General features: G+C 42.1%; 1 protein-coding gene across 1 annotated transcript in view; it reads right to left on the minus strand.

Annotated features, from left to right (window-relative positions):
• The window catches only part of NMNAT2 (nicotinamide nucleotide adenylyltransferase 2), a 176,091-nt gene extending 159,580 nt beyond the window's left edge, over nt 1-16,511 (minus strand). The window contains exon 1 of the mRNA XM_017848111.1: nt 16,200-16,511. Coding sequence (XP_017703600.1) covers nt 16,200-16,284 — 85 coding nt within the window. The 5' untranslated portion in view covers nt 16,285-16,511. The remainder of the gene's footprint in view (nt 1-16,199) is intronic.
• Between the last annotated feature and the right edge of the window lie 8,406 nt (nt 16,512-24,917).

The raw sequence follows: 24,917 nt of genomic DNA on the forward strand, positions 1-24,917 counted from the left end.
TGTTCTTCCCTTTTTTTTTTTTTTTTTTTTCTTTTGAGACAGAGTCTTGCTCTGTCACCTAGGCTGGAGTGCAATGGTGAGAACTCAGCTCACTGCAACCTCCACTTCCTGGGTTCAAGTGATTCTCCTGCCTCAGCCTCCTGAGTAGCTGGGATTACAGGCGTGTGCTGCCAGGCCTAGCTAATTTTTGTATTTTTAGTAAAGATGGGGTTTCACCATGTTGGTCAGGTTGGTCTCGAACTCCTGACCTCATGATCCACCAGCCTCGGCCTCCCAAAGTGCTGGAATCATAAGGTGTGAGCCTCCATGCCTGGCTTGATCTGCCACTCTCAAACCTACTTTTGCCTCACTGAAAAATCATTCCTGCATGTCCCATGCACCTGCCTGAAGTGTCCAGTGGACACTTGACTCCGTATTTTTCACTCCTGCCAACTTGCACACTTCATAGCTCCCAAACACGACTTGCAGTTACCACTGTGGATATCTGGGAAGAAGCATGAGTTTTTCTATCTTGAGGCAAGAATTATCTTGATTTTGAAGTCCCTAAGTCACTGGCACCTCGTGTTTGCTATCTGTCCTGTTTTTTCAGTCCTGTCTTGCTTGAATCCCTGTTTTCCTGTATTTTCTGGTTCCTAAATGCTTGTCTTTTTTTCTGATCATCTATTTTGCCTAGATGTTGAGATTTTGAATATTCCTAACAGTTTAATCATTCATTCATTTGCTAAATATTTAAAGTATCTCCATGTTCCTAGAACACTGTGCTAGGCACCTTAGGAGATACAAAAAAACCCACATGACCTTGCCTAGAGCTTATATCTGGTGGATAATATGAGGCATGGACAGAAATAGCTACAACCCATAGCACAATGTGCTAAGTGCTATAAGAGAGGTACAAACCAAGTGCTATCAACGTTCAGAGGGAAGTGAGCTGCTGCAGAAAAACTAGATATGACTGCATGAGCACCATGTAAAAGCCTGATGCAATTGGAGTGCTAATTTTCTAATCCTCAAATATAAGGTATATAAGTATTAAATTTAAAGAAGGAGGTAGCTATGAAACAAGAAAAGGATAAATGTGTTCTGAGAAAGTATACCAAATGTTCAACAGCAGATAAATGTCCAACGTTAGCCAGAGTGTGGTGAATCAATGTTCACTATAAACCAAACACCAGAAAATCATCCCCACCATGAACATGGCCATTTATGCAGTCAGCCAGAAAAATTACAATTATGAAATTGAAAGTACATTTGCTGCTTAAAGGAGTCTTTTTAGAGATTTAGTTTAGACTGAAAATTGTTCGTCAAACAGTTCCTCTGGGTAATGGACTTCAACAGCACTTCTTATTTTAAGAACATTTTAGATATTTCCATTCCAACACCCAGAGTTCGGTTATACCAGGGGTTGGCAAGCTTTCTGTAAATGTCCAGAGAGTAAACACTTTTGATTTTGCAGTCCATAAAGTTTCTGTCACAACCACTCACCTCTGTTGTTTCAGTGCAAAAATATCCAGAGATAATACATATATGAAATGAGAGTGGCTATGTGCCAGTAAAACTTTATGAATACTAAAATTTTATTTTATAAAATTTATATGTGTCACAAAATATTATTGTGATTTTACATTTTTTTTCAGCCATTTAAAAATGTAAAAAGCCATCCTTAGCTTGCAGGCCTTACAAAATCAGGTAGCTGGCCACATATGGCCTGCAGGCCATAGTTTGCCAACCTTGAGTTATATCAATCACTCTATTTTACAAATGAGAAAGATAAGGCTCCAGGAGACTAAGTATATTCCCAGATCAACAGCCATTCAGTTTATTAATTTCCATATAAACAGAAAAAATGGAGTGGTAGAAAAAACTGGGGCCTTTACCCATTTTTTGTCAACATTGTTAACAGCAAGAGAACCTGATATATTATCTATAAATTTTGATTCCCTGGGGTATAACAAGTAAATAATTTTTAAATGGTGCTTAGCAAGATTGGTTCATGGAAAATGAAGCAATTATGGCTTGAATTTATATGTATAATATTTATTGTCTTAATTTTAATTTAAAATGAATGACAGGTCTCTTTTTTTAAAAAAAAAGTCTTCCTTTAAAGATCTTGTAGTTCATGTGATGAGCTATGCACTGCTAAATATTTGCTAAATATCTACACATAAATATTTGAAAAGGAATATGAATAGTCATGGATGTAGTTTCATCTCAGTGCTCCGTGGAGGAAGTAGTCCACCTCTCTGTGGGCACTAAGATGAAGGGTTGGAAAAATGCTGAAGAATAAAGCATTGGCTGGGCATGGTGGCTCACACCTATAATCCTAGCACTTCGGGAGGCTGAGACAGGAGGATCACTTTAGCCCAGGAATTTGAGGCCTGATGGGGCAACATAGTGAGACTTTGTCTCTAAAAATAAAAAATAATAATAAATTAAATTAAAATTTAAAGAATAAAGCATCAGAAAACCCAACCCCTTACCATCGTGTCACTTTATTGAGTCTTTTAAATGGTAAATAATTTCAATAGTCATGGAGAATGATATATTTTTGTTTTTGTTTTCTTGAGACAGAGTCTCTTTCTGTCACCCAGGCTGGAGCACAGTGGCATGATCATGACTCACTGCAGCCTCAACCTCATGGGCGCAAGCCATCTTCCCACCTCAACCTCCAGAGTAGCTAGGACTACAGATGCACACCACCACACTTGGCTAATTTTTAAATTTTCTGTAGAGATGGGCTCTCCCTATGCTGCCCAGGCTGGTCTTGAACCCTTGGCCTCAAGGGATCCTCCCACCTCAGCCTCCCAAAGTGCTGAGATTACAGGTGTGAGCCACTGTGTCCAGCCAGAACCATAGTTTTATAAGAACAGAAATACACTTGATCAAGACCTCCAGGATTAGAGCTAAAAACAAGTGTCAAAAGACAGGATCTCCACAGTGCTTACTTTTCAGACAATTAAGCCTGTGGAGAAGAAAGCAGGCACATATTCAAATCCCACAAAATCATGGAAGATAAAACTAGGGTGAACCGAGTTCACCAAATCTGAGAATACTTGAGCAACAGGGGCATTCCAGTGAAGCACAGTAAAATCTAGATCCTAGGCAAGAACAAATCAGGGGAGTGACTTTTTTGCTTATTTGTTGTTATTTTGGTGGGTTGTACAGCAATGTAATTTCTCACTTGTGTATTTCATCGACAGATATACTTTATGCAATGTATAATGGTTCCATTTCAGAAAATAATAAAATCGTGGCCGGGCATGGTGGCACACCCCTGTAATCTCAGCACTGTGGGAGGCTGAGGCAGGCAGATCACCTGAGGTCAGGAGTTCAAGACCAGCTTGGGCAACATAGTGAAATCCTGTGTCTGCAAAAATAATACAAAAAAAATTTAGCCGAGCATGATGGCAGACGCCTGTAGTCCCAGCTACTCTGGAGGCTGAGGCATGAGGATCACTTTAATCTGGGAGGTGGAGGTTGTAGTGAGCTGAGACAGCACCACTGCACTCCAGCCTGGGCAGCAGAGTGAGACTCCAACTCAAAAAATAAAAATAAAAAATAAGTAAATAAATAAAATCATGAGAAGAAAGAAAAAGAAAAATCCTCTTCATTTCAAAGAGTGATACAGAAATAATAACTTTAAAATGTTTAGGTAAAATCACAATGGCAGCTCCCTACTGAACTGCTAACAAAGGGAACATTGACATTTGGGATGCAGGTCCAACATATGCCATGTACTCCTTTGTCCATCACCTTTTGAGGCCTGCTAAAAAAAATGCTGGGTCAGATCTGAACCCTTGGCACTGTCCCCCTCCCAACCTGTTTTCTGGCTGTCTCATCTCCTGTCCTTCCCTGTGCCCACCTGCACTCTAGCAAGTTCCCTGGAAATTCCTTAATGTGCCATGCTGTTGAGGCTTCCACACATATCCCACTCTCTTCCCAGAATGCCATTCTCTCTCTCTCTTTTTTTTAATTTCCTTTTTTTTTTTTTTAAGAGATGAAGTCTCCCTTTGTTGCCAGGCTGGTCTTGAACTTCTGGGCTCCAATGATCCCCCCACCTCAGCCTCCCAAGTAGCTGGGACTACAGACACATGCCACCACACCCAGCTAATTTTTTTGTTTGTTTGTTTGTTTGTTTTTTTGGAGTTTTTTTTTTTATTATTATACTTTAAGTTCTAGGGTACATGTGCATAACGTGCAGGTTTGTTACATATGTATACTTATGCCATGTTGGTGTGCTGCACCCATCGCTAATTTTTTAAATTTTTGTAGAGATGGGGTCTCATTATAAAGCCCAGGCTGGTCTCCAAATCCTGGGCTTAAGCAATCCTCCCACCTCGGCCTCCCAAAGTGCTGGGATTACAGGTATGAGCCACCACACCCAGCCAAGAATGGCTTTGTCTATTCTGTCCACTCGGCAGCTTTAACTTTCAAGCTCAAACTCTCACTAACACCTGCTCTAATGGCCTATCTACCATGTCCAGAGTGGTAACTTCCTCCATGCTCCTACTTTACCTCATTCTCACCTCTTTTGTAACACTTTTCACTTCAATTGCTTTGTTTAGTTTCTTATCTCCACTAGAGATCGTCAATAGTCATAGAGCCCTCCTGACTCTACCCTTCCTGCCAGTAAGTCTACCATAGACTTGAGATGAGGAATCTAACATGTCACTCATTACTCATTCAAAAAACATTTTTTTTTAGATGGAGTCTCGCTCTGTCACCCAGACTAGAGTGCAGTGGCGTGATCTAGGCTCATTGCAACCTCCACTTCCTATCGTCCCACCTCAGCCTCCTGAGTAGCTAGGATTACAGGCATGCACCACCACGCCTGGCAAATTTTTTGGAATTTTTAGTAGAGACAGGGTTTCCCCATGTTGCAGGCTGGTCTGAAACTCCTGACCTCAAGTGATGTGCCCACTTCAGCCTCCCAAAGTGCTGGGATTACAGGCATGAGCCACCGCACCTGGCCTCAAGAAACGTTTAATGAGCACTCACTGAGTGGCGGGCACTGTCCTAGGAGTCTGAGATACATAATGAGCAGAGTAAACAAAGATCTCTGCTCTTGAGGAGCTCTAGCTGGGGAGACAGGCATTGAACAATAAGCATAAGAAAACAAGAAATAACATCCTTAGCTTAAATGTGATAAGCACAAGGGAGAAAAGATATAAGTAGAGCAGAATAAGAGGGACTGGGAGTGTGTGAGGTGCGATTTTAAATTATGTGATCAGGGGAGTAGGATCTGCCAAGTGGACAATGAGGAGAAGGTTACATTTGAGCAAAGAATTGGAGGAGGGGAGCGAATGAGACATGGGCTACATGGGGAAGGGCATTCCAGGCAGAGGAAACATTCAGCACAAAGACTCTAAGGCCAAAGCAAGGACATTCCGTGAGGTCAGCTAAGAATGAAGTGGAAGTGATGTGTTAGGGTGGAGGTGGGGGCAGGGTGGCTGATCATGGAGGCCTGTAGGCCATGATGATGACTTTGACTTTGAGTGAGATATGGAGCTATGGAGGATTTGGAGCAAAGGAGCAACATGATCTGACTTAGATTTGGCTTACCTTTTGAAAGGATTACTCTGACTTTTTTTGTTTATTTGTTTACTGAGACGGAGTCTCACTCTGTCGCCCAGGCTGGAGTGCAGTGGTGCAATTTTGGCTCACCGCAACCTCCGCCTCCCAGGTTCAAGCGATTCTTCTGCCTCAGCCTCCCAAGTAGCTGGGACTACAGGCGCGTGCCACCATGCCTGGCTAATTTTTTGTATTTTTAGTAGAGACGAGGTTTCACCTTGTTAGCCAAGATGATCTCGATCTTGTGATCTCATAATCCACCTGCCTCGGCCTCCCAAAGTGCTGGGATTACAGGTGTGAGCCACCATGTCCGGCCGAAAGGATCACTCTGATTATTTGTTAAGAATTGAGTGTTGCAACCAAGAGTGGAAGCAGAGAGACCAGTTAAGGCTATTGCAATAATTCAAATGAAAGATAACAGTGGCTTGGGGCCGGGCGCGGTGGCTCAAGCCTGTAATCCCAGCACTTTGGGAGGCCGAGACGGGTGGATCACGAGGTCAGGAGATCGAGACCATCCTGGCTAATACGGTGAAACCCCGTCTCTACTAAAAAAATACAAAAAACTACCCGGGCGACGAGGCGGGCGCCTGTAGTCCCAGCTACTCGGGAGGCTGAGACAGGAGAATGGCGTGAACCCGGGAGGCGGAGCTTGCAGTGAGCTGAGAGCCGGCCACTGCACTCCAGCCTGGGCGGCAGAGCAAGACTCCGTCTCAAAAAAAAAAACAAAACAAAAAAAACAGTGGCTTGCACCAGGGATGTAGATGGAGAGAGGTGGTTGGTCTTAGTTATATTTTGAAGATAAAGAGATTCCAAAACATTTGGACATAAATAATGTGTACAAAACAAGGAATAATTAAGCATTAGTACAAGGTTTTTGGCCTAAGAAACTGGAACAAGAATAAAACTATAAGCATTTAGTCTTATCTAGGGAATATGCTTTACTGTCTCTTCTACTGCCTGGTAAATATTAAATGAGGTCAATATGTTGCAGCATGTCTACTCATGTGGAGGCAATTTGATGTAGGAGAAAAAACAGAAAAAGACTGCTATTTAGCTGCCATCACTTCCAGGGGTTAGCCTCAGAGTCTTGCTCCCTTGCTACTTCCTCCTCTTAACCTCTTATTGCCACGATTATAAGAATTTTCCTGGCTGGCTCACTTGTATAATGCTAAAGAGAATTATGCATTACATTTAATAAAAAATAGCTTAATGGCAGTATGGTTTAAATAAGCTCAAATAAAGTGGCTTCATGATCAGGATGATAATGGGGAAGATGATGATGCTGGTAGTGGTTATAATATTTGCCTTTGCTGCAGAGTTTACAAATCATGGAGACACTGGAAGATGTAAAGGGAGGAAGGAGCCAATACCAGGAGGATGGCCTTGGTCATACCATGTAAGCCACTGAAAGATCTTTTTAAGCTAAAAGACTTCTGAGGCTAGCTGCCAAACTATCCAAAAAAGGCAAATGTGTTCCATGCAATTGAGTGCTTATAATTGGAAGATCTCTGGAAGTGGAAAACTTCCCTCCTTGTAAACTGATGCTGCATTTACATATATTGAGATATGGAACATATCCATAAATAAAGTTATGTAATTCTCTATAAAATGAACTCCTATATCTCAGGTCTTAGTCTATAACATTGAATCCTAAAGAATTATTTTAAATGCCTTTGTTTAACTAAAATTTTGTGTATTGAATATGTTTAAAAAAATTTTTTTAAGACAAGATCTTGCTCTGTTGCCCAGGATGGAGTGCAGTGCTGTGATAACGGCTCACTACAACCTTGAACTCCTAGGCTCAAGCAATTCTCCTGCTTTAGACTTCAAAGCACTGGGATTATAGGCATGTGCTACCACACCCTGCCTGAAAAAATATTTTTGCATTCCTTTGTGTAGTTAGGATCTTTTTGAGCAATTCAGGATGATCCAAAACCAAGCGTGAACAAGAACTGTGCTAGAAAGTGTATTTTACAGCATCATTAAACATTAACTAAACAACCATCACATTCAGGACACTGTACTGGTGGCCAAGAAGACAATTATATTGAAAAATTAAGACTTGAAGTTTTCAAAGAAACACTTTCAAAACTGGATTTTCTCTTCCAGTCATGCATGGATTACTTTTAAACTATTGCCTATCGATAGAAAAATGACAAAATAAATATATTATCTGTCTACTTTTTCATTTGTCTCTTGTGTCTGTGGATATCTTTGAAACAGAGGGGTTCAAACTTGAATGTTGGCAGGTTATGCTTTTTAGTTTGCCTTCACACTTTAGGCTGTTCATTTGACTTGATCTAAAATTGGAAGTTTATATAGAAATGTTTCTCTGACACCCATAACATTTCAAAAGATGTTCCTACTAAGCAATAATTCAAATGATTTGAGAAATAATTGAATTATCTTAATTCTGATAGTTCTAAGCAGAAAGGCTTAGAAATATAGAATAGGAACAAGTAAAACAAAAAGAGAAGAGAAACTGAAATAAATATTTCAAGACTCTTAGGACATCAGCTCTGTTCTTCATTAGACCCTATTGCTTAGTTTGGAATACATTCTAGACAGGAGATTTGCCTCTCATTATTAGGTTGTTTTCACATGAGGTTCAGTTAGTCAGTGTAGCAGAAAAAAGTAAACTGAGTCAACAGTTTGTGTGAACACAAATGTCTACATTTTCTTTTTCAGCCCATTATTCTTGTGTCATGAGCAGACACTGCTCCTGCTAGTGAAACCACCTTGAATGATCCATGAGTTACCACTTGTGTACCTTCAACTTACCAACAAATTAGGTAGGATTCCCAAGCATCTACCTTTTTTTTTTTTTTTTTTTTTTGAGAAGGTGTCTTGCTCTATTGCCCAGGCTGGAGTGCAGTGGCGAGATCTCAGTTCACTACAACCTCCACCTCCCGGATTCAAGCAATTCTCCTGCCTCAGCCTCCCAAGTAGCTGGGATTACAGGTGCCTGCCACCACCCCTGGCTAATTTTTGTACTTTTAGTAGAGACGGGGTTTCACCATGTTGACCAGGTTGGTCTTGAACTCCTAACCTCATGATCGGTCCCCCTCAACCTCCTAAAGTGCTGGGATTACAGGCAGGAGCCGCTGCGCCTGGCTACTTTTTTTTTTTTTTCCTTTGAGACAGGGTGTCACTCTGTTGCCCAGGGTGGAGTGCAGTGGTGTCATCATGACTCACTGCAGCCTTGACCTCCTTGGTCCCATGATCCTTCCATGTCAGCTTCCCATTGCTCAAGCGATCCTTCCACCTCAGCCTCCCATGCAGCTAGGACTACAGGCACATGCCACCATGTCTGGCTAATTTTTATATTTTTAGTAGAGATGGGGTTTCACCATGTTGCCCAGGCTGGTCTCAAACTGCTGGGCTCAAGTGATCCACTGGTCTCAGCCTCCCAAAGTATTGAGATTATAGGCATCAACCACATGCCCAACCCCAAGCATCTACTTAAGTGTAATGTCACAGCCATCATCAGAGTGGTGGGCAAGTCAAAAGTGGTTTTGTGAACTACTATTAGTTATTCCTAATTTTACAGTCTCAACATTAAAAAGAGTCAAATTTAGGATATTGATTATCTTCCATTTTATATATTTTTTTAAAAAAGCAGAAAACCTTTCTTTTTGCATTTTATTTCCATACTGTTAATAAATTGTATATCTTTCTTGCATGAATAAATTTTAATAATCTAACTGGAATCTACTGGAACTTTCATTATAAGACTCAGACATCCCAGGTCACAAAGAAACTTTGCATTTAGGTATTCTGTCACATCAGTGCTTGGTTAGAACACATATTACCAAAATTTTCAAGTAAGAAGTATGAATCTTTACTTTCCCCACCAACCCCCAAACCTGCTTCTCCTCCAGCATTTTCTATTCATCCACCTTGGATAGAAACCTGCAAATTACCCTGGACTACTTCACCATCACACACTCATCACATCACGAAATGAAGATCTCTCTCTTTCTTTCTTTTTTTTTTTTTTGAGATGTAGTCTCGCTCTGTCACTCAGGCTGGAGTGCAGTGGTGCGATCTCAGCTCACTGCAACCTCTCCCTTCTGAGTTCAAGCGATTCTCCTGTCTCAGCCTCCCAAGTAGCTGGTACTATAAGCACATACCACCACGCCCGGTTAATTTTTTGTATTTTTAGTAGAGACAGGGTTTCACTGTGTTAGCCAGGATGGTCTCAATCTCCTCTCCTCGTGATCTTCCTGCCTCGGCCTCTCAAAGTGCTGCGGTTACAGGCGTGAGCCACCGCACCCGGCCAAATGAAGATCTCTTTTACCTCCTAAATAACCTTCAGATACACATTCTCCATCCCAGAAACCACCAGCCTGGGCCAGGTGACCATCTTCTTGGGTTGAATCCTGTATTGCTGAAACACATGCCTAACTGGTCACCACATTCTTGCCCTTCACCAATCTATATTAAACATTTAATTAAATCATAATTTAAGCATATGGCTATGTTATCCCTTTACTTTAAAAACAATGCAATGTCTTCTCATTGTCATTGGGATAAAGTCTACAATCTTTAAAATGACTTAGGAGCCTTCGTAATTGTTCAGACATTCAACTACCTCTCTCTAGTCTCACCTCTCACTCCCCTTCTCCTTGAGCCATCCTGAACTTTTCCTTGTTCTATTATTCTGTGTCTCTGCCTCTTCACCCTAGCCTTTGTACATGGCTGATTCCTCTGCCTGGAACAAGATTCTATACATTCATTTAAAAAATTTATTCAACAACTATTATGGAGATCCTACTACATGCTAGGTACTAGGAAATATATCAGTGATGATACCAGGCATTGTTTCTGTCTTCAAAAAGCTTAAGGTCTACCATGGGAAACAGCCATAAAACATATGAGATGAAAGTTATGGCCTGGAAAACATAAGGTGATGTGGGAACAAATGTCAGGGTAGCCAGACTTAATTTAGGAGTCAGTGGAGGTTCCCTGAGAAACTATCGTTGAAGCTAAAATCTGAAGAATGAATAGGTGTTAGCTGAGGTAACAGAAGAGTGGGAAGAAAGGAGGAAGTTGGAGGAGTTATGGAAAGCCCATTCTAATGACAAAGTTAAATGAAAAATATAAGAGTATTAAGAAAAGAAAGACCTTTTGGGTTAGACACAGATATCTTTGTTGGATATATTTTGTTGGAGGTCTGTGTTGCCAAGGAAAAAAATTTGTAAGGTTCTCATGACCCTTTGTTGACAGCTAAGTTCAAATGGCTTCTTTCATAGGTGCTATTGCAATTATAAGGAAATAAAAAAGAAGTGTCATGAGTGAGAGAGTCTAGACATCAAGAAAGTGGTTCTATACTGATTTTTGCTGATGAATTCGACCCAGTGACTTACACATGTACCTCTGCCTTATCAATTGTAAAAGCGGATACTATTATTCAGTTTACCTTGCAGGGTAGGATCAAATTAGATAGTGGTACAAAGGAAAAGGAAATTATTACCACATGTGCTTAATAACTTTTATAATATAAGAATTTTGATCACATTCAACAGCTTCTTGATTTATAGCAGTTCTATATATTTATTAGTAGCAATTCAAATTCATTTTTCTTATGGTTTCTAACTGTAGCAGTAGGGGCTGCATCTCCAATTCTGCAACAAGTAGAAGGCCCTCTTCATTACCCTTTAAGAAGAACAAAATTGGATTATGTCTCTTCAAATGATCCAGCTCAAAGCAAAAAAAAAAAAAAAAATTTGAAATAGAAAACTGGAAAATCCATTTATTTTACAATTTTTAAAAAGCAGGATACAGCTGGATGCAGTGGCTCACATCTATAACCCCAGTTACTTGAGAGGCTGATGTGGGAGGATCACTTGAGGTCAGGAATCGGAGACCAGCCTCAGCAAAATAGCAAGACCCTGTCTCTGAAAGAATTTTTTTTCATTAGCCACCAGGGCATGCCCATGGTGCCTGTAGTCCTAACTACACAGGAGGCTGAGGTGAAAGGTCCGCTTGAGCCCAGAAAGAGAATGAATTTGGTCATTTCCGGCTGTCACAGCCAACATACCCTCCTCTTTTTGGTCACATTCTCCTGGATGCTGGTGGAGGGACCATTGCTGTGGAGGAAGGTGGTGGCCGTGAGCATGCACCCAGCCTAAGCATGCAATTCTACTACGCCACAGGCTGGGGTACTTGGAGAATGATTATAGTAGATCTTGTACCATTTGAGTTATCAGTATTGTGGATCTTTTTGAAGAAATATGACTTTTCAAAGAAATATTAATTTTCAAAAATAGCGGTTGCCATAAGTTTCCAATTCCAATTGTTCTCACTGAAGCTTATTTCAGAAAGCTCTCCCTGGTATTAACCACCTGACCTGAATGACTGACTCCTTGCAACCTGGTCATCCCTCTCTGTCAGGCATCAGACCTCTGACTGGCTTAAAGGGAGGAAAGATGCTAGACTTTGGTAATTTTTGGAGACAATATCAGAGCGCAGTAAAAGAAAATAGTTTTGGAGTCAGGTAGATCTGGATTTAATCCACAGCTAGCAGAAACAGGAGTTTGTGGCTGCAGGAAGCCATGACCCTGCTGCTACTCTCCAGCCTGGGCAACGGAGCAAGACCCTATATCTACAAATTAAAATAGAAAAAATACAAAAAATAGCTAGAAATATTTCTGCTGTGATGAAATTCCCCAATTCCTCTGTTTTTTTTTTTTTTAGTAGCCAAATTAATCTGAGCTATCTTTTCTTACTTTTCTATTTAAGCTTGCTCTCTGACTTCCCAGTGGTAGATTTATTGACAAATATAGCTATAAATGTAAAGAAAGCCACATTAAATTATAATCTCTACATACTTAAAAACTAAGCAGTTACATTTTTTAAAACTTCCACATTATCTTCTTATGTAATGAGGCAGACCCATGAGATATGACATCATTCATTTATGGGTTTACTTTGCCAAAAACTTTTACTCATCCTGAAAGCATTTTAGTTACAGTTGAGTATACAAGTGTCAAATATCTCTCACAAATATTATTTTTTCCTGTATGTTTCTATAGCTTCAAATAGGAGAAATAATATCGGCTTCCCTTTCAGAGTAAAAAGAAAAGTTCATTCTAAAAAATTTTACAGGCCAGGCGCGTGCTCAAGCCTGTAATCCCAGCACTTTGGGGGAGGCCGAGACAGGCGGTCACGAGGGGTCAGGAGATCGAGACCCATCCTGGCTACACGGTGAAACCCGTCTGCGCCGTCTCTACTAAAAAATACAAAAAACTAGCGCGGGCGACGTGGCGGGGTTGCCTGTAGTCCCGAGGCTACTTGGGAGGCTGAGGCGAGGCAATGGCGTAAACCGGGAGGCAGAGGCTTGCAGTGAGCCGCAGAGGCAGCCCACTCGCACTCCAGCGCTGGGCGACCAGAGCGAGACTCGTCTCAAAAAAAAAAAAAAAAAAAAATATCATATATTATATATATATATTATAAAATCTGTATTGCCTAGAATAGAGTGCAGTGTGCTATCTCAGCATACTGTGACCTCTGCCTCCCAGGCTCCCACCTCAGCCATCCTCCCACCTCAGTCTCCAGAGTAGCTGGGACTATAGGCATGCACCACCATACCTGGCTAATTTTTGTATTTTTTGTAAAGATGGGGCTTTACCAGGTTGTCCAGTCTGGTCTCAAACTCCTGAGCTCATGTGATATGCCCATCTTCGCCTCCCAAAGTGCTGGGATTGTAGAAGTGAGCCACCATGCCTGGCCAAAAGTTTGATAATTTAGTTGTATTAATTATTTCTGTGTTGTCAGAGAGAAAATTTTAAAAGCCATTTGAAAGGAAGAAATAGTTCATAAATAACTGGTTTCTTTAAAGATGAGACAAAGATCTTAAGGAAATGCATATATAGGAATCTCATTTAGTTGATGGTCAATTTAATTCTGTTAGTTTATGGTTCATGAAAATAGAGTGTTCATGGAATTATGCAGTCAGAAGATGAGTGGGCACTTCCTGCAGCCTTTGTTGCAGTATGAAGGCCTTTGCAAGAGGAATCAGGAACATGAGGCTGAAGTCTCAGTGCCACCTATTCTCCATGTGTGTTCATGAGAAAGTCACTTGGCTTCTGTCAGTTTCTTATTTGTCAAATAGAGGTAATAATGTATTTCTTATAAGGTTGTTAATAGGAATAAGTAACTTAACATAGATGAAAAGGCTTTGTTAACCAGAACTGCTCTACAGAAATAAATTATAAAATTTATCCAGAGCTCAAAGATTCACATAAGAGATTCTACCAAAAATAGTTTAATGTGTATTTGTGTTCTTATTCTTGCTTCATTTTTACTTGTTTATGTACTAAATTCTTCATTTGGTAATAAGCTCCTTAAAGCCATAGTGAGTGAACATATCATATCCTTTTTTTGTGTGTTGCTCTCTGAATTATACTTTAATGGACATGCAAAGGACTTTGTTGACATTCTGTCCTGGTCCTCAGTTCTTACACTAAGTAAATAATAGCAACTGCAAAAAGTCTCCTTTTCACCTTTCTATATCTAAACCCTTCCACTGCAACTCAGGCCTATTTCCACATAGTCTATCCTTGAAGCTCATGGAGAATTGGCAGGTCAGCGTTTGCTTAACAAAAGCCTTTATTACTGTTAACAAAGAATCTTCAGTTGCAGGACAGAATTTTTGGTTCTCAATCCAAATCTGTTTCTCTTGTAATCCAAAACAACTGGGATTTCGTAGCTCCAGGAAGAAAGGAGTAGTACCCACTGGGTCACCAAAGATTCTTAGAGTCACAGAGTTTCATCCCCAGCCCAGTGGCTCTTCCCTACTCCTCCTTTCTCTTGGTTCCAAAGGAAAACCCATCATTGCCTGGTCAAGGGAGAGGAGTAAAGTGCATCAACATAAATTGCCAGAGGACATATGGACAGACAGGAAAAGAAGGAAAGGGATGAAGACACCAGCATCAAAGGGCACTGGGCACTGACATTCCTTAGAAGACTAATGAGATGCTCTTGTCTACCCTGATGCTTGAACAGAAATCCTTATTTAACAGGCAAGTTGGCATTGGTTCTTAATAAAAGACTTTTAAAAGCTGAACGAATGGTGAAGAAGGGATGGCTGTTTCTCAGCCTCCCTCCTTCTATGGTGTAGATACGCCTACCTGATTTGCCCTCTGCTCAAAGTAGCTCTATATTCTTTCTATGAGGTTTTTAACAAGCAATCCCAGTTCAGCGCACCTTTTAAGTTTAAAGATGAATATTTTTAGCCTAAACCACCTCGCCCTGTCTTTACCGCTGTAATGTGGTTTTCATTAAACCTCCCTAGGAGGGCTCGCGCAATCCTCAAGCTCCGGATAAACACGTGTGCCCGCATCCAGCTCCCGCGCGCCCTGCATTTCAGCACCGCCGCCTCTGGAGAGCGCGTTGCTGGCGGGCCAGGTCAGGGCCTCCCACCCGCTCTCTCATCCATCCCAGCCCACTCGCTCTTCCCTACTCCTTGCTTCTCTCAGTTTCAAGAAAAAGCACCCCCAACTTCTAACTTCTCAATTCGTGCTTCTAAAGTGACCTCCGCGTCCCTCTTTCCGTGTCTAAACGCTCATGCCCCGCTCCTTTGAGTCCTACTAGCAGCTGCGAAGCCTCGTGGTTTCCCACCGGTGGCGCGAGACCTCCAACAGGCATCGATCGATCACCTTTCCCCTGCCGCTCCTGGACCCCGAACCAGCCAACCAGATGCCCCCGCTCGCTCTCTCTGGCTCCACGCCCCAAAGCTTCTAAGAAACAAACGCGCGATGATGAGTCCCCTCCCCCCAACACGCACACGCATATACTCACACACACTCATTCGCACATTCATACACACACTAGACGCCTCAAACCTTCCGCGTGCCATGGCCACCGTGGCCAGAGCCTCAGCCAACTTGGGCCCGGATCCTTCGGCTCCGGCTCGCGCAGGGCCTCCCGCAGCCGCCGCCCGGCCCCCTCCCTGTCCTAGGCAGCGGGTTCCTGAGGCCGAACCTAGGCGGAAAAGGGTCCCCTCCCTATTCACTCAGCATCCACCTCGCGCGGGCAATACACGGCCCACAATTCCCAAACACTCGTCCCTGGGCCGCCCAGAACCACCAGCCAAATCCGAAATTAATCTTGAAGCCCCAGCCCCTGTCACTGGTATGTTGGGCGCGAGTGTGTTTGCGAATCCGAGGCACATACATGATTTAACTCCTTCGAGATTTCGGCCCATCCTAAACAAACAGCACGTTATCTCCAGCCCCCTCCTGCCCCTACTCGGCGCCCCAACCTCTGCCCCCATCCTGGTCCTCGCCAGCCTGATAGCCGAACCACCGCACCACCGCACTCCAGTTCTGGTAGCTATCTCGAACCCCTGCCCAGCCCCAAATGACACTTGTCTCTAGTCCTCTCCCATCCCCCACCTTTAGCCCCCTGCAAGCCGGGTCTGGCCCCAGCAAGTGACGCCTCGGAAACGCAGTCTGCGTCCCCTCCCCCGAGTCCAAAATAAAGGGGCCGACCTCCACCAGCTGGATCAGCCGGCGCACCCATCCGAATGGGGCACACGCCTTCCCGTTCGATCGCCCTGGAAAACACAGGTGCCTGGGAAAGGAGAGGAGCGGAAGCGGCTTCCAGAGGTGGGCGGGAGGACTCACCAAACATCTGAATGTGCCCTTTGGTGATGGGATTGAAGCTGCCGCAGGCGAGCAAGATAACGTGGGTCTTGGTGGTCTCGGTCATGGTGCAAGTGGGTCCCTCGCGGTGGTCTAGGGGTTGCCTCTCTTTTTGTGTCTCGTTGTGTCTGCAGAGGGAGAAAGGAAGGCGAGGCTCCGGCGGTGGATGCTGTGGACTCCAAGGAGCCGCTCCAGACGCAAACCGCGTCACTCTCCGCCTCCCCTTAACGCTTGCAGCTCCGGCAAGATCCGAGGCTGCTTTTGTATTGCTCTGCTCTCTTCTCTCCTCGGTCCGTCTCTTTTCGTTCCAGCTTCTTCGGCGTCTCTCGTCCTGGTGCCCCACCCCATCCTTTCTATCGCCCCCAGCCCGCTTCACTTCATCACTCTCTTCCTTAGAGTTTATCCAGAAGGCAAGACGTGGTACCCAAGCTCGGAACCAAGAGCTCACAGCACGGTGTGGGCTCTTTCTGCCTCTTGCCTCATATTGATTCAGTTTTCCTCCTCAGTCTAACATTTTCTGTTCCCCTACTTTCTCTAACATCTCCAAGTTAAAAAACGTTTCATCTTAAGATATTTTTTCTTTCTCTCTTCCTCAAAATTTTAAGTGAGAAATAACCATTGTTTATTTCAGTAGCATTCATTTCTGCCTTTCCTTTTTCCCTTATCTGATGATTCCAAACTATTGAGTCCAAATCTTGATCTGTTGCCGCAGAGAGATAGGGGTGATCTCAACCCTTCCTCTGCTATACTAATCCTTTTTGTGGGTGAAGCAATGCTATCCATTTGAGAGAACATGAAGGGGGCAGAGTTACTAAAACTGTATTAGAAAATTATGGGGATCCGCCGGATGCGGTGGCTCATGCCTGTAATCTCAGCACTTTGGGAGGCCCAGGCGGGCGGATCACGAGGTCAGGAGTTCGAGACCAGCCTGGCCAGCATAGTGAAACTTTGTCTCTACTAAAAAACAAATACAAAAACTAGCCAGGCATGGTGGCATGTGCCTGTAATCCCAGCTACTCGGGAGGCTGAGGCAGGAGAATTGCTTGAACTTGGGAGGCAGAGGTTGCGGTGAGCTGTGATCGCGCCACTGCACTCCAGCCTGGGTGACAGAGCGAGAATCCATCTTGAAAAAAAAAAGAAAAAAGAAAACGATGGGGATCCTCCATAAGCTACCAAAGTTGAGACAAAGACTTACCATTTAACAAATGTTTCTTGAGGACTCACTGTGTATCAAGTATTGCTATAAACCCTGCTGGTGAAGCAAAGTCACTGTCTTCATTTTACTGGAGGAAGATAGACAATAAATATTAGATGGCAATTGTGCAATGCACAGTAAGTGAATGCAATTTACTCTCTGACAGAGCAGGGAGTGAGTGGAGAAGAGGGGATGAATCAAGTAGTCTGAGAAGCCCTCTCTGGGGAGGTGACATTTCAGTGAGACCTGAGCGACAAGAGTAGTTGCTAGCTCACATATTCAGGGACAGGGAAGGGCTTACTGTGCTCATAGAAATGAAAGGCCAGTGTCGCTAGAAAGTATGGGCAAGGGGAAAAATGATAGAAGACTGAGTAGCAGGTGATCAGGGCCAGAATAAATGGGGCTTGTAGGCAAGGGCAAGAGTTAGACACTTTTCTAAGTGGAATAATAACAAAAGGAAGCCACTGAAGCTTTTAAGCAGAGGAATAATATGTGATTTACATTTTTATAAGATCTCTCTGGCTGCTGGGTGAAAAGGGAGGCCAAATGGGAAGACAAGGAAAGCATTTAAGAAAATCTGCTCGCCTAGGCAAGTGGAGTTGTCCTGAGACTAGGGTTTATAGAGACGGGAGCAATGAGAAGTAAATGGTCTCAGGATACATTTTATAGATTTTGAAATTTGGCTTAAACAATACGTAGACTGAAATTGAGAATGGTAGGGGAAGACAGATGTTCTATGTTTATGCAACAGAAAGAACCAATAATTCTTTGCAGATGAACTGGATATAGAGGATAATTCCTTTTTTTTTTTTTGAGACAGGGTCTCACTCTGTCATCCAGGCTGGAATGCAGTGGCATGATCTCAGCTCACCACAGCCTCGACTTCCTGGACTCAAGCAATCCTCCCACTTCAGCCTCCCAAGTAGCTGGGACTACAGGTGTTTGCCACCATGCCCAGCTAATTTTTCATGTTTTTTGTAGAGACGGGATTTCACTATATTGCCCAGGTTGGTCTTGAACTCCTGACCTCAAGCAATCCACCCATAGCAGCCTCCCAAAGTGTTGAAATTAAAGGCATGAGCCACTGACCCAGCCAGAGTCAATAATTCTTAACTTAGAGATTGACAAGTACAAATATGTGCCTATCCTGGGCTTCCAGTTTCTTGGATAAATTTCCACGCCATATTAATAAGTTGGTCACTGTTTTTTTTCTTATCCAAGAGCATGTAGTAGGTGTGGAGTAAATATTTATTAAATTGTGATGAATAGCAAATCAACCCTAATATGCATAAAATTTCTAGTTTAAATAGAAGACTCCTAAGAACTGATGTATATTCATAACGGGGTTTGTATCTTCCCTAATATGATATGCAGATTAGTGGTGTAAAAAGAGCAAGAGCTTGTAAAGGGAGGCTGACTTGGGTACGAAACTCTGACACTCACTAGCTAGGCAATTGACATAATTATAGTTAAGCGATAAATATTTATTGAGTGTCAGCCATGCACCAAGCACTGATTTAGGGGCTGTGAACAAAACAGAGTCCCTGCTTTAATATGGCTTACATTCCAGAGGAAATCAACAGACTGTAAACAAAGGAATAAACATAATGGTAAAAAGTACCATAAAGAAAAATAAAGCAGAATGTGAAGAAAAGAGAAAGAAAGAAAATCCTCTTTTATTGCAGTAGTCAAAGATGGCCTCTCTGATAAGACAGTACTTAAACAGGGACCTAAATGAAGTGAAGGCATGTGTCACTTGAATATCTAGGGAAGAATATACTAGGCAGGGCTGCCAGTATAAAGAGTCAGAAGACTAAGAGTGCTTGGGGGTGTCTGACAAGCACACCAAGGTGAATGGAGAAAACAGAATGTGGAAAGCACTCAAAGACAGGTCCAAACAGTAGGACAGATCATACAGGGCCTTGCAGGTCTTGATTAAGGCTCTGGTTTTTTCACAGAGAAGGGATGGGAAGCCATTCAAGGGTTATGAGTGCAGAAGTGACATGAGCTGACTCAACGTTTGAAAAGTGTGTTTGGCAGGAGATATAAATTTAGAGTCTTCAGTATAGTTTATATTTAAAGTCATGGGACTAGATGAGGTTACCTAGGGAGAAACAGAGTGAAAAGGAGGTCCTCAGGTTCAACCCTGGGGCACACCAAATTAATAATAGTAGTTAATATTCATTGGGTGTTACTGGAAGCCCAAGCACTATAAAATGTTTACAGATGTTAACTCATTTAACACTCACAATAACTCTGTGAGTTTGTATGATTTTATTCTATCTTAGAGATAAGCCTACAGGGGCACAGGGAAATGAAGTAACTGGTCTGGGTTCAGACTGCTAGCATGTATGGAACCAGATTCAAACCCTGACAGTTTTGATTGAAGGCTCTACTCTTGACACCTGGCTACTCTCTCATCTTGTTTCACTGCTATGTTATACTGGCTACATTTGTAAAATGAGGATAACAATACCTACCAAGCTGCAGAGATGTGAAGATTAGAGGTAATGTATGTAGAACACCTAGCATATAGTAGATGATCAATAAATAAAAGTTTATAACTGAGATAATAGGACTTCTCAGCAGAGATTGGAGAACAGACTAAGAGATACCTTACCATGTGCTAAGGTCTGAATGCTGTTTCCCCCAAAATTCATATGTTGAAACCTAATCCCCTATGTCATGGTCTTAAGAGGTAGGGTGATACGGTTTGGATCTGTGTCCTCACCCAAATCTTGTGTTGAATGTAATCCCACATTGGAGGTGGTGCCTAGTAGGAGGTGATTGGGTCATGGTTTAACACCATCCTCCAGGGAGCTGTTGTCTTGATAGTGAGTTGTTATGGTATCTAGTTATGGTATCTATGTTTAAAAGTGTGTAGCATCTCCCTCCACCCACTCCTCATGCTCCAGCCATGTAAGACCTGCCTGCTTCCCCCTTGCCTTTCACCATGAGTAAAAGCTTTCTGAGGCCTCCCTGGAAGCCGCTATGCATTCTGTACAAGCTGCAGAACCATGAGCCAATCAAACCACTTTTCTTTATAAATTACCTAGTCTCAGATATTTCTTTAGAGCAGAGCAAGAACATACTCATGCATAGAGCCTTTGAGAAGGACTAGATCATGAGCTGGAAGCCCTCATAAATGGGATTAAAAGAGGCTCAAGGGAGCTCATTTGTTCTTTTTACCATGTGATGACACATCTACCAACCAGGCACCAAGCCCTCACCACACACCGAATCTGCTGATGCCTTAATCTTGGACTTTCCAGGCTCCAGTAAGGAATAATTTCTGTTGGATATAGCTGTTCCTAAAGCTAGATCTATCCATTAGACTTCCCAATTAAATAAATCAATAAATTCCTTATTTGGCTTAGTTCCAGTTGACATAATAAAGGCTTAGCAATAAATGACTTGCCCAAAGCCATACAATAAGCAAACTCTAATTTGAATAGGGTTATTGTTATTTGCTTCTGAAATAGTCCTAAGTAATACAAGAAAGTTATAACATCTAGAAGTGTACAGTTACCAATCTTGAGCCACTTCAGCTCCGGCAATAGAGTGAATATGGGTATGAAAACTGAGACTAGCAAGTCTAATTGGTGCAAATTTTTCTTATGCTTCCATTTCCACTGAAATTAGTTTAGTTATTACTAGGAGGTGTACTTTACGGGTTTGCTATGTGGATCAAATAAAACCATGTGTGGGCCGGGCATAGTGGCTCACGCCTGTAATCCCAACACTTTGGGAGGCTGAGGTGGGAGGATCACTTGAGACCAGGAGTTCAAGACCAACCTGGCCAACATGGTGAAACTCTGCTTCTATTACAAATACAAAAATTATCCGGGCATGGAGGCACATGACTGTAGTCCCAGCTATTCGGGAGGCTGAGGCACAAGAATCGCTTGAACCTGGGAGGCAGAGGTTGCAGTGAGCTGAGATCATGCCACTGCACTCCACCCTGGGCAACAACGAGACTCTGTATCAATAAAATGAAATGAAATAAAATAAAATAAAATAAAATAAACCATGTGTGAGTAAAGAGCTTTGTTAAAAAAGCATGTCACCAACTTTAGGTTAAACTTCACAGTTGCTAAATACAAACACCAATTTTTTTAAGTGTTCCGTTGTTTCTACTGATGCATTTGTCAAGAATGTTTCTGGAAGTTGCAATTTTAGAGAGTAATGGCTTTGGGGATATTCCAATAGTCTAAATATCAACCAATGAAAACAAATTGCCAAAAACATACCAATAATGAGTTTGTTTTCAGTAAAACCTGATTTATAAGATGTGAGAATATCAAGTCTTGCACAATAGATGCACCTTTATATATAGTGATTTATTCTCAGGGATGCTTATTTTAACTTAGGTAATATTTTTTCCAATATTTCAACTTTCTGACAGCTGGAAATTACTTTAGGCTATAAAGAAGGAAGTAGAGTCATTCTTCCACTGCCTAAACCTTCCAGTTCACTGGAGCCAGTTCAGTTTCCCAATGGCTCAAGGCAGACAGACCAAACCAGAACTTTCCATGCCGTAAATACCTGTTATGAAGGGGCAGGCTTAAGCGTCTATTGGGTCTGAGGGAGATGTGCATATGTGAAGTCTAACAAAGGGGGTATATATGCTCATGGGCACGTAAGCTCACCTGTTTTCCTATCTATCTAGACAAGATTGATTATACATTTTCATCACAAATTAGGGTAAAACCATTTCATGTTTATATAGCTGGCTTCCAAATTAATATTAGGGGCTGGGCGCAGTGACTCACACCTGTAATCCCAGCACTTTGGGAGGTTGAGGTGGGCAGATCACTTGAGGTCAAGAGTTTGAGATCAGCCTGGCCAACATGGTGTAACCCTGTCTCTATTAAAAATACAAAAATTAGCTGGGTGTGGTGGTGCGTGCCTGTAATCCCAGCTACTCAGGAGGCTGTGCCACTTCATGCCAACCTGGGCTACACAGCAAGACTCTGTCTTAAAACAAAGAAACAAACAACAAAGTAATATTAGGGATCATCTTTCATAGGAAGAACAAAAAGACATGCCTATATTCCTGGAGTCAAGTCCTTTAGTTTCTAGAATCAAGTCAGCTATTGAATATTTATTTCATGTATTTCTATTAAAAATATTATCCTAAGAAAACCCTGCTTCTTTGGGAAGAAAGTTTTCCACATTTCTATATTTTTCTCTCTTTTGCTTTTTTCACTTTTCTTCAAGATAGATATCATTAGGATAGAGCTAAAATGATTGGCATTTCTCTCTTCCTTTTCCTCACAAGCAAACATTTTTATGTCCATGGAATAAACAATGTCCCTAGATCAAGATCCTCCTTCTTGCAGCTTTAAGTCACCAAAATTTCACTCAGACTTATAATTTATGTAATTATTCAAATAATAATTCACAAATGAAATACGTTCCACATTTTTTTAAGAGCTGGGATATTGCTATGTTGCTCTGGTTGGTCTTGAACTCCTGGCCTCAAGCAACCCTCTCACCTGGGTCTCCCAAAGTACTGGCATTAAAGGCATGAGCTGTCTCACCCAATTTATGTTCCCAAATTTTAAAATCTAATTATCAAGTATAAATTATCAAGTATAAGCGGGCGGGCAGCGGTGGCTCAAGCCTGTACTTTGGGAGGCTGAGACGGGCGGATCACGAGGTCAGGAGATCGAGACCATCCTGGCTAACACGGTGAAACCCCGTCTCTACTAAAAAAATACAAAAAACTAGCTGGGCGAGGTGGCGGGCACCTGTAGTCCCAGCTACTCCGGAGGCTGAGGCAGGAGAATGGCGTAAACCCGGGAGGCGGAGCTTGCAGTGAGCTGAGATCCAGCCACTGCACTCCAGCTCGGGCGACAGAGCAAGACTCCGTCTCAATAAAAAAGTATAAGCATAGCAATACTTCCGGCACCACAGTGAAAGAGAGAAAGTACACAGGTTTCTGTAACCGATAAGTATTGCATGCCATTAAAAATAATAAATTTCTTCAGCTAACTCAGATATTTGCTCATTTGTTCATCATGGCTTTTTTCAGATACTGGGGGAAGTGGTTCAAATTGAAAATTTTATATTTTCAATTATTTTCTTGAGACTGAAAATCTTACTACTTATACAGTTTTCCCAAGAGCAAAAATAGGAGACAGAAAAATCAGTACTAACAGACTTGAAAAGGGTATAATTGATTAAGAAGTAAAATCATTCCCTGAAATGACATCTGAGAATATCTCTGCCTACTTCCTTTAAGTCACCCAAATGAAAAACACATTTGGCTCAAGGGAGTATTAAATAAAGGATAGGGAGATTAAAATACAAAATACTTTTTCCATTAGGTCAATACTTCACAATGTAGTTAAGTCAGATCTAACTTGGAATTTCAATCCCATGACTCCCAAATTTGTCAGATGTAAAAAATAACAGTATCTCAGCTGAGCTACTCTAAACAACTCTCCCATAATAACTAAACTAATTTCAGAGGAAATGACGGCACAAGAAACATTTGCACCAATCAGACCTGCTAGTCTCAATTTTCACAACCCAGATTCCTTCTATGGCTGGAGTTGAAATAATTCAAGGTTAGTAACTGTGTGCTTTCCATTTTATTTTATTTTATTTTATTTTTTTAAGACAGAGTCTCGCACTGTCACCCAGGCCGAGTGCAGTGGCACCATCTTGGATCAGTGCAACTTTCATCTCCCTGGTTCAAGGGATTCTCCTGCCTCAGCCTCTCAAGTAGCTGGGATTACAGGTGCCCACCACCGTGCCAGGCTAATTTTTGTATTTTTAGCAAGACAGGGTTTCACCGTGTTGGCCAGGCTGGTCTCGAACTCCCGACCTCAAGTGATCTGCCCACCTCGGCCTCCCAAAGTGGGGGATTACAAGCATAAGCCACCGCACCCGGCCCACTTTTAATTTTATGAGTTGCTTGTATTACTCAGGATTGTTTCAGAAACAATAACGGAAACCCTATTCAAACTGGGGTTTAAGTCAACCAGGAAATTTATTGATCTATTTGATTGGGAAGTCTAATGGGTAGATTCGGTTTTAGGGACTACTATATCCATGAATTCTGATAGTATCATCAAGAATCTGTTTCTTTCTCTCACCACCTCCTATTTTACTTTCCTCTGTGATTCCTTTTATTCTCAGACGAGTGCTCTCCATATTGAAACAAGGTGGCTGCTGGCAGCCCTAAACAACATTGTCCTTATAGGTCATAATCCCACTGAAAGACAGGATCTTTGCCCAGAATGCCAATAAAAGTCTCAATGAAGACTCTGATTAGGCCTACACTGATCATGTGCCCATCCTTATCAATCACTGTGACTAGAAAGAGGAACTGGTTGGCCAAACCTGGGTCACTTGCCCACACTAGGCTTGAAAGGGGAGGGGAATAGGATGAAAAGCCAACTTCATCTGAATTTCTCAGACTGGGCTTGTAATAGAAGGTAGAGAAGATTGACGATAAATATAGTGTTGCTATAAGAAGAAAATATGTAGTGTAG

Source organism: Rhinopithecus bieti, unplaced genomic scaffold (genome assembly GCF_001698545.2).
Source record: "Rhinopithecus bieti isolate Rb0 unplaced genomic scaffold, ASM169854v2 scaffold_27006, whole genome shotgun sequence".
In the NCBI taxonomy this organism is placed as follows: domain Eukaryota; kingdom Metazoa; phylum Chordata; class Mammalia; order Primates; family Cercopithecidae; genus Rhinopithecus; species Rhinopithecus bieti.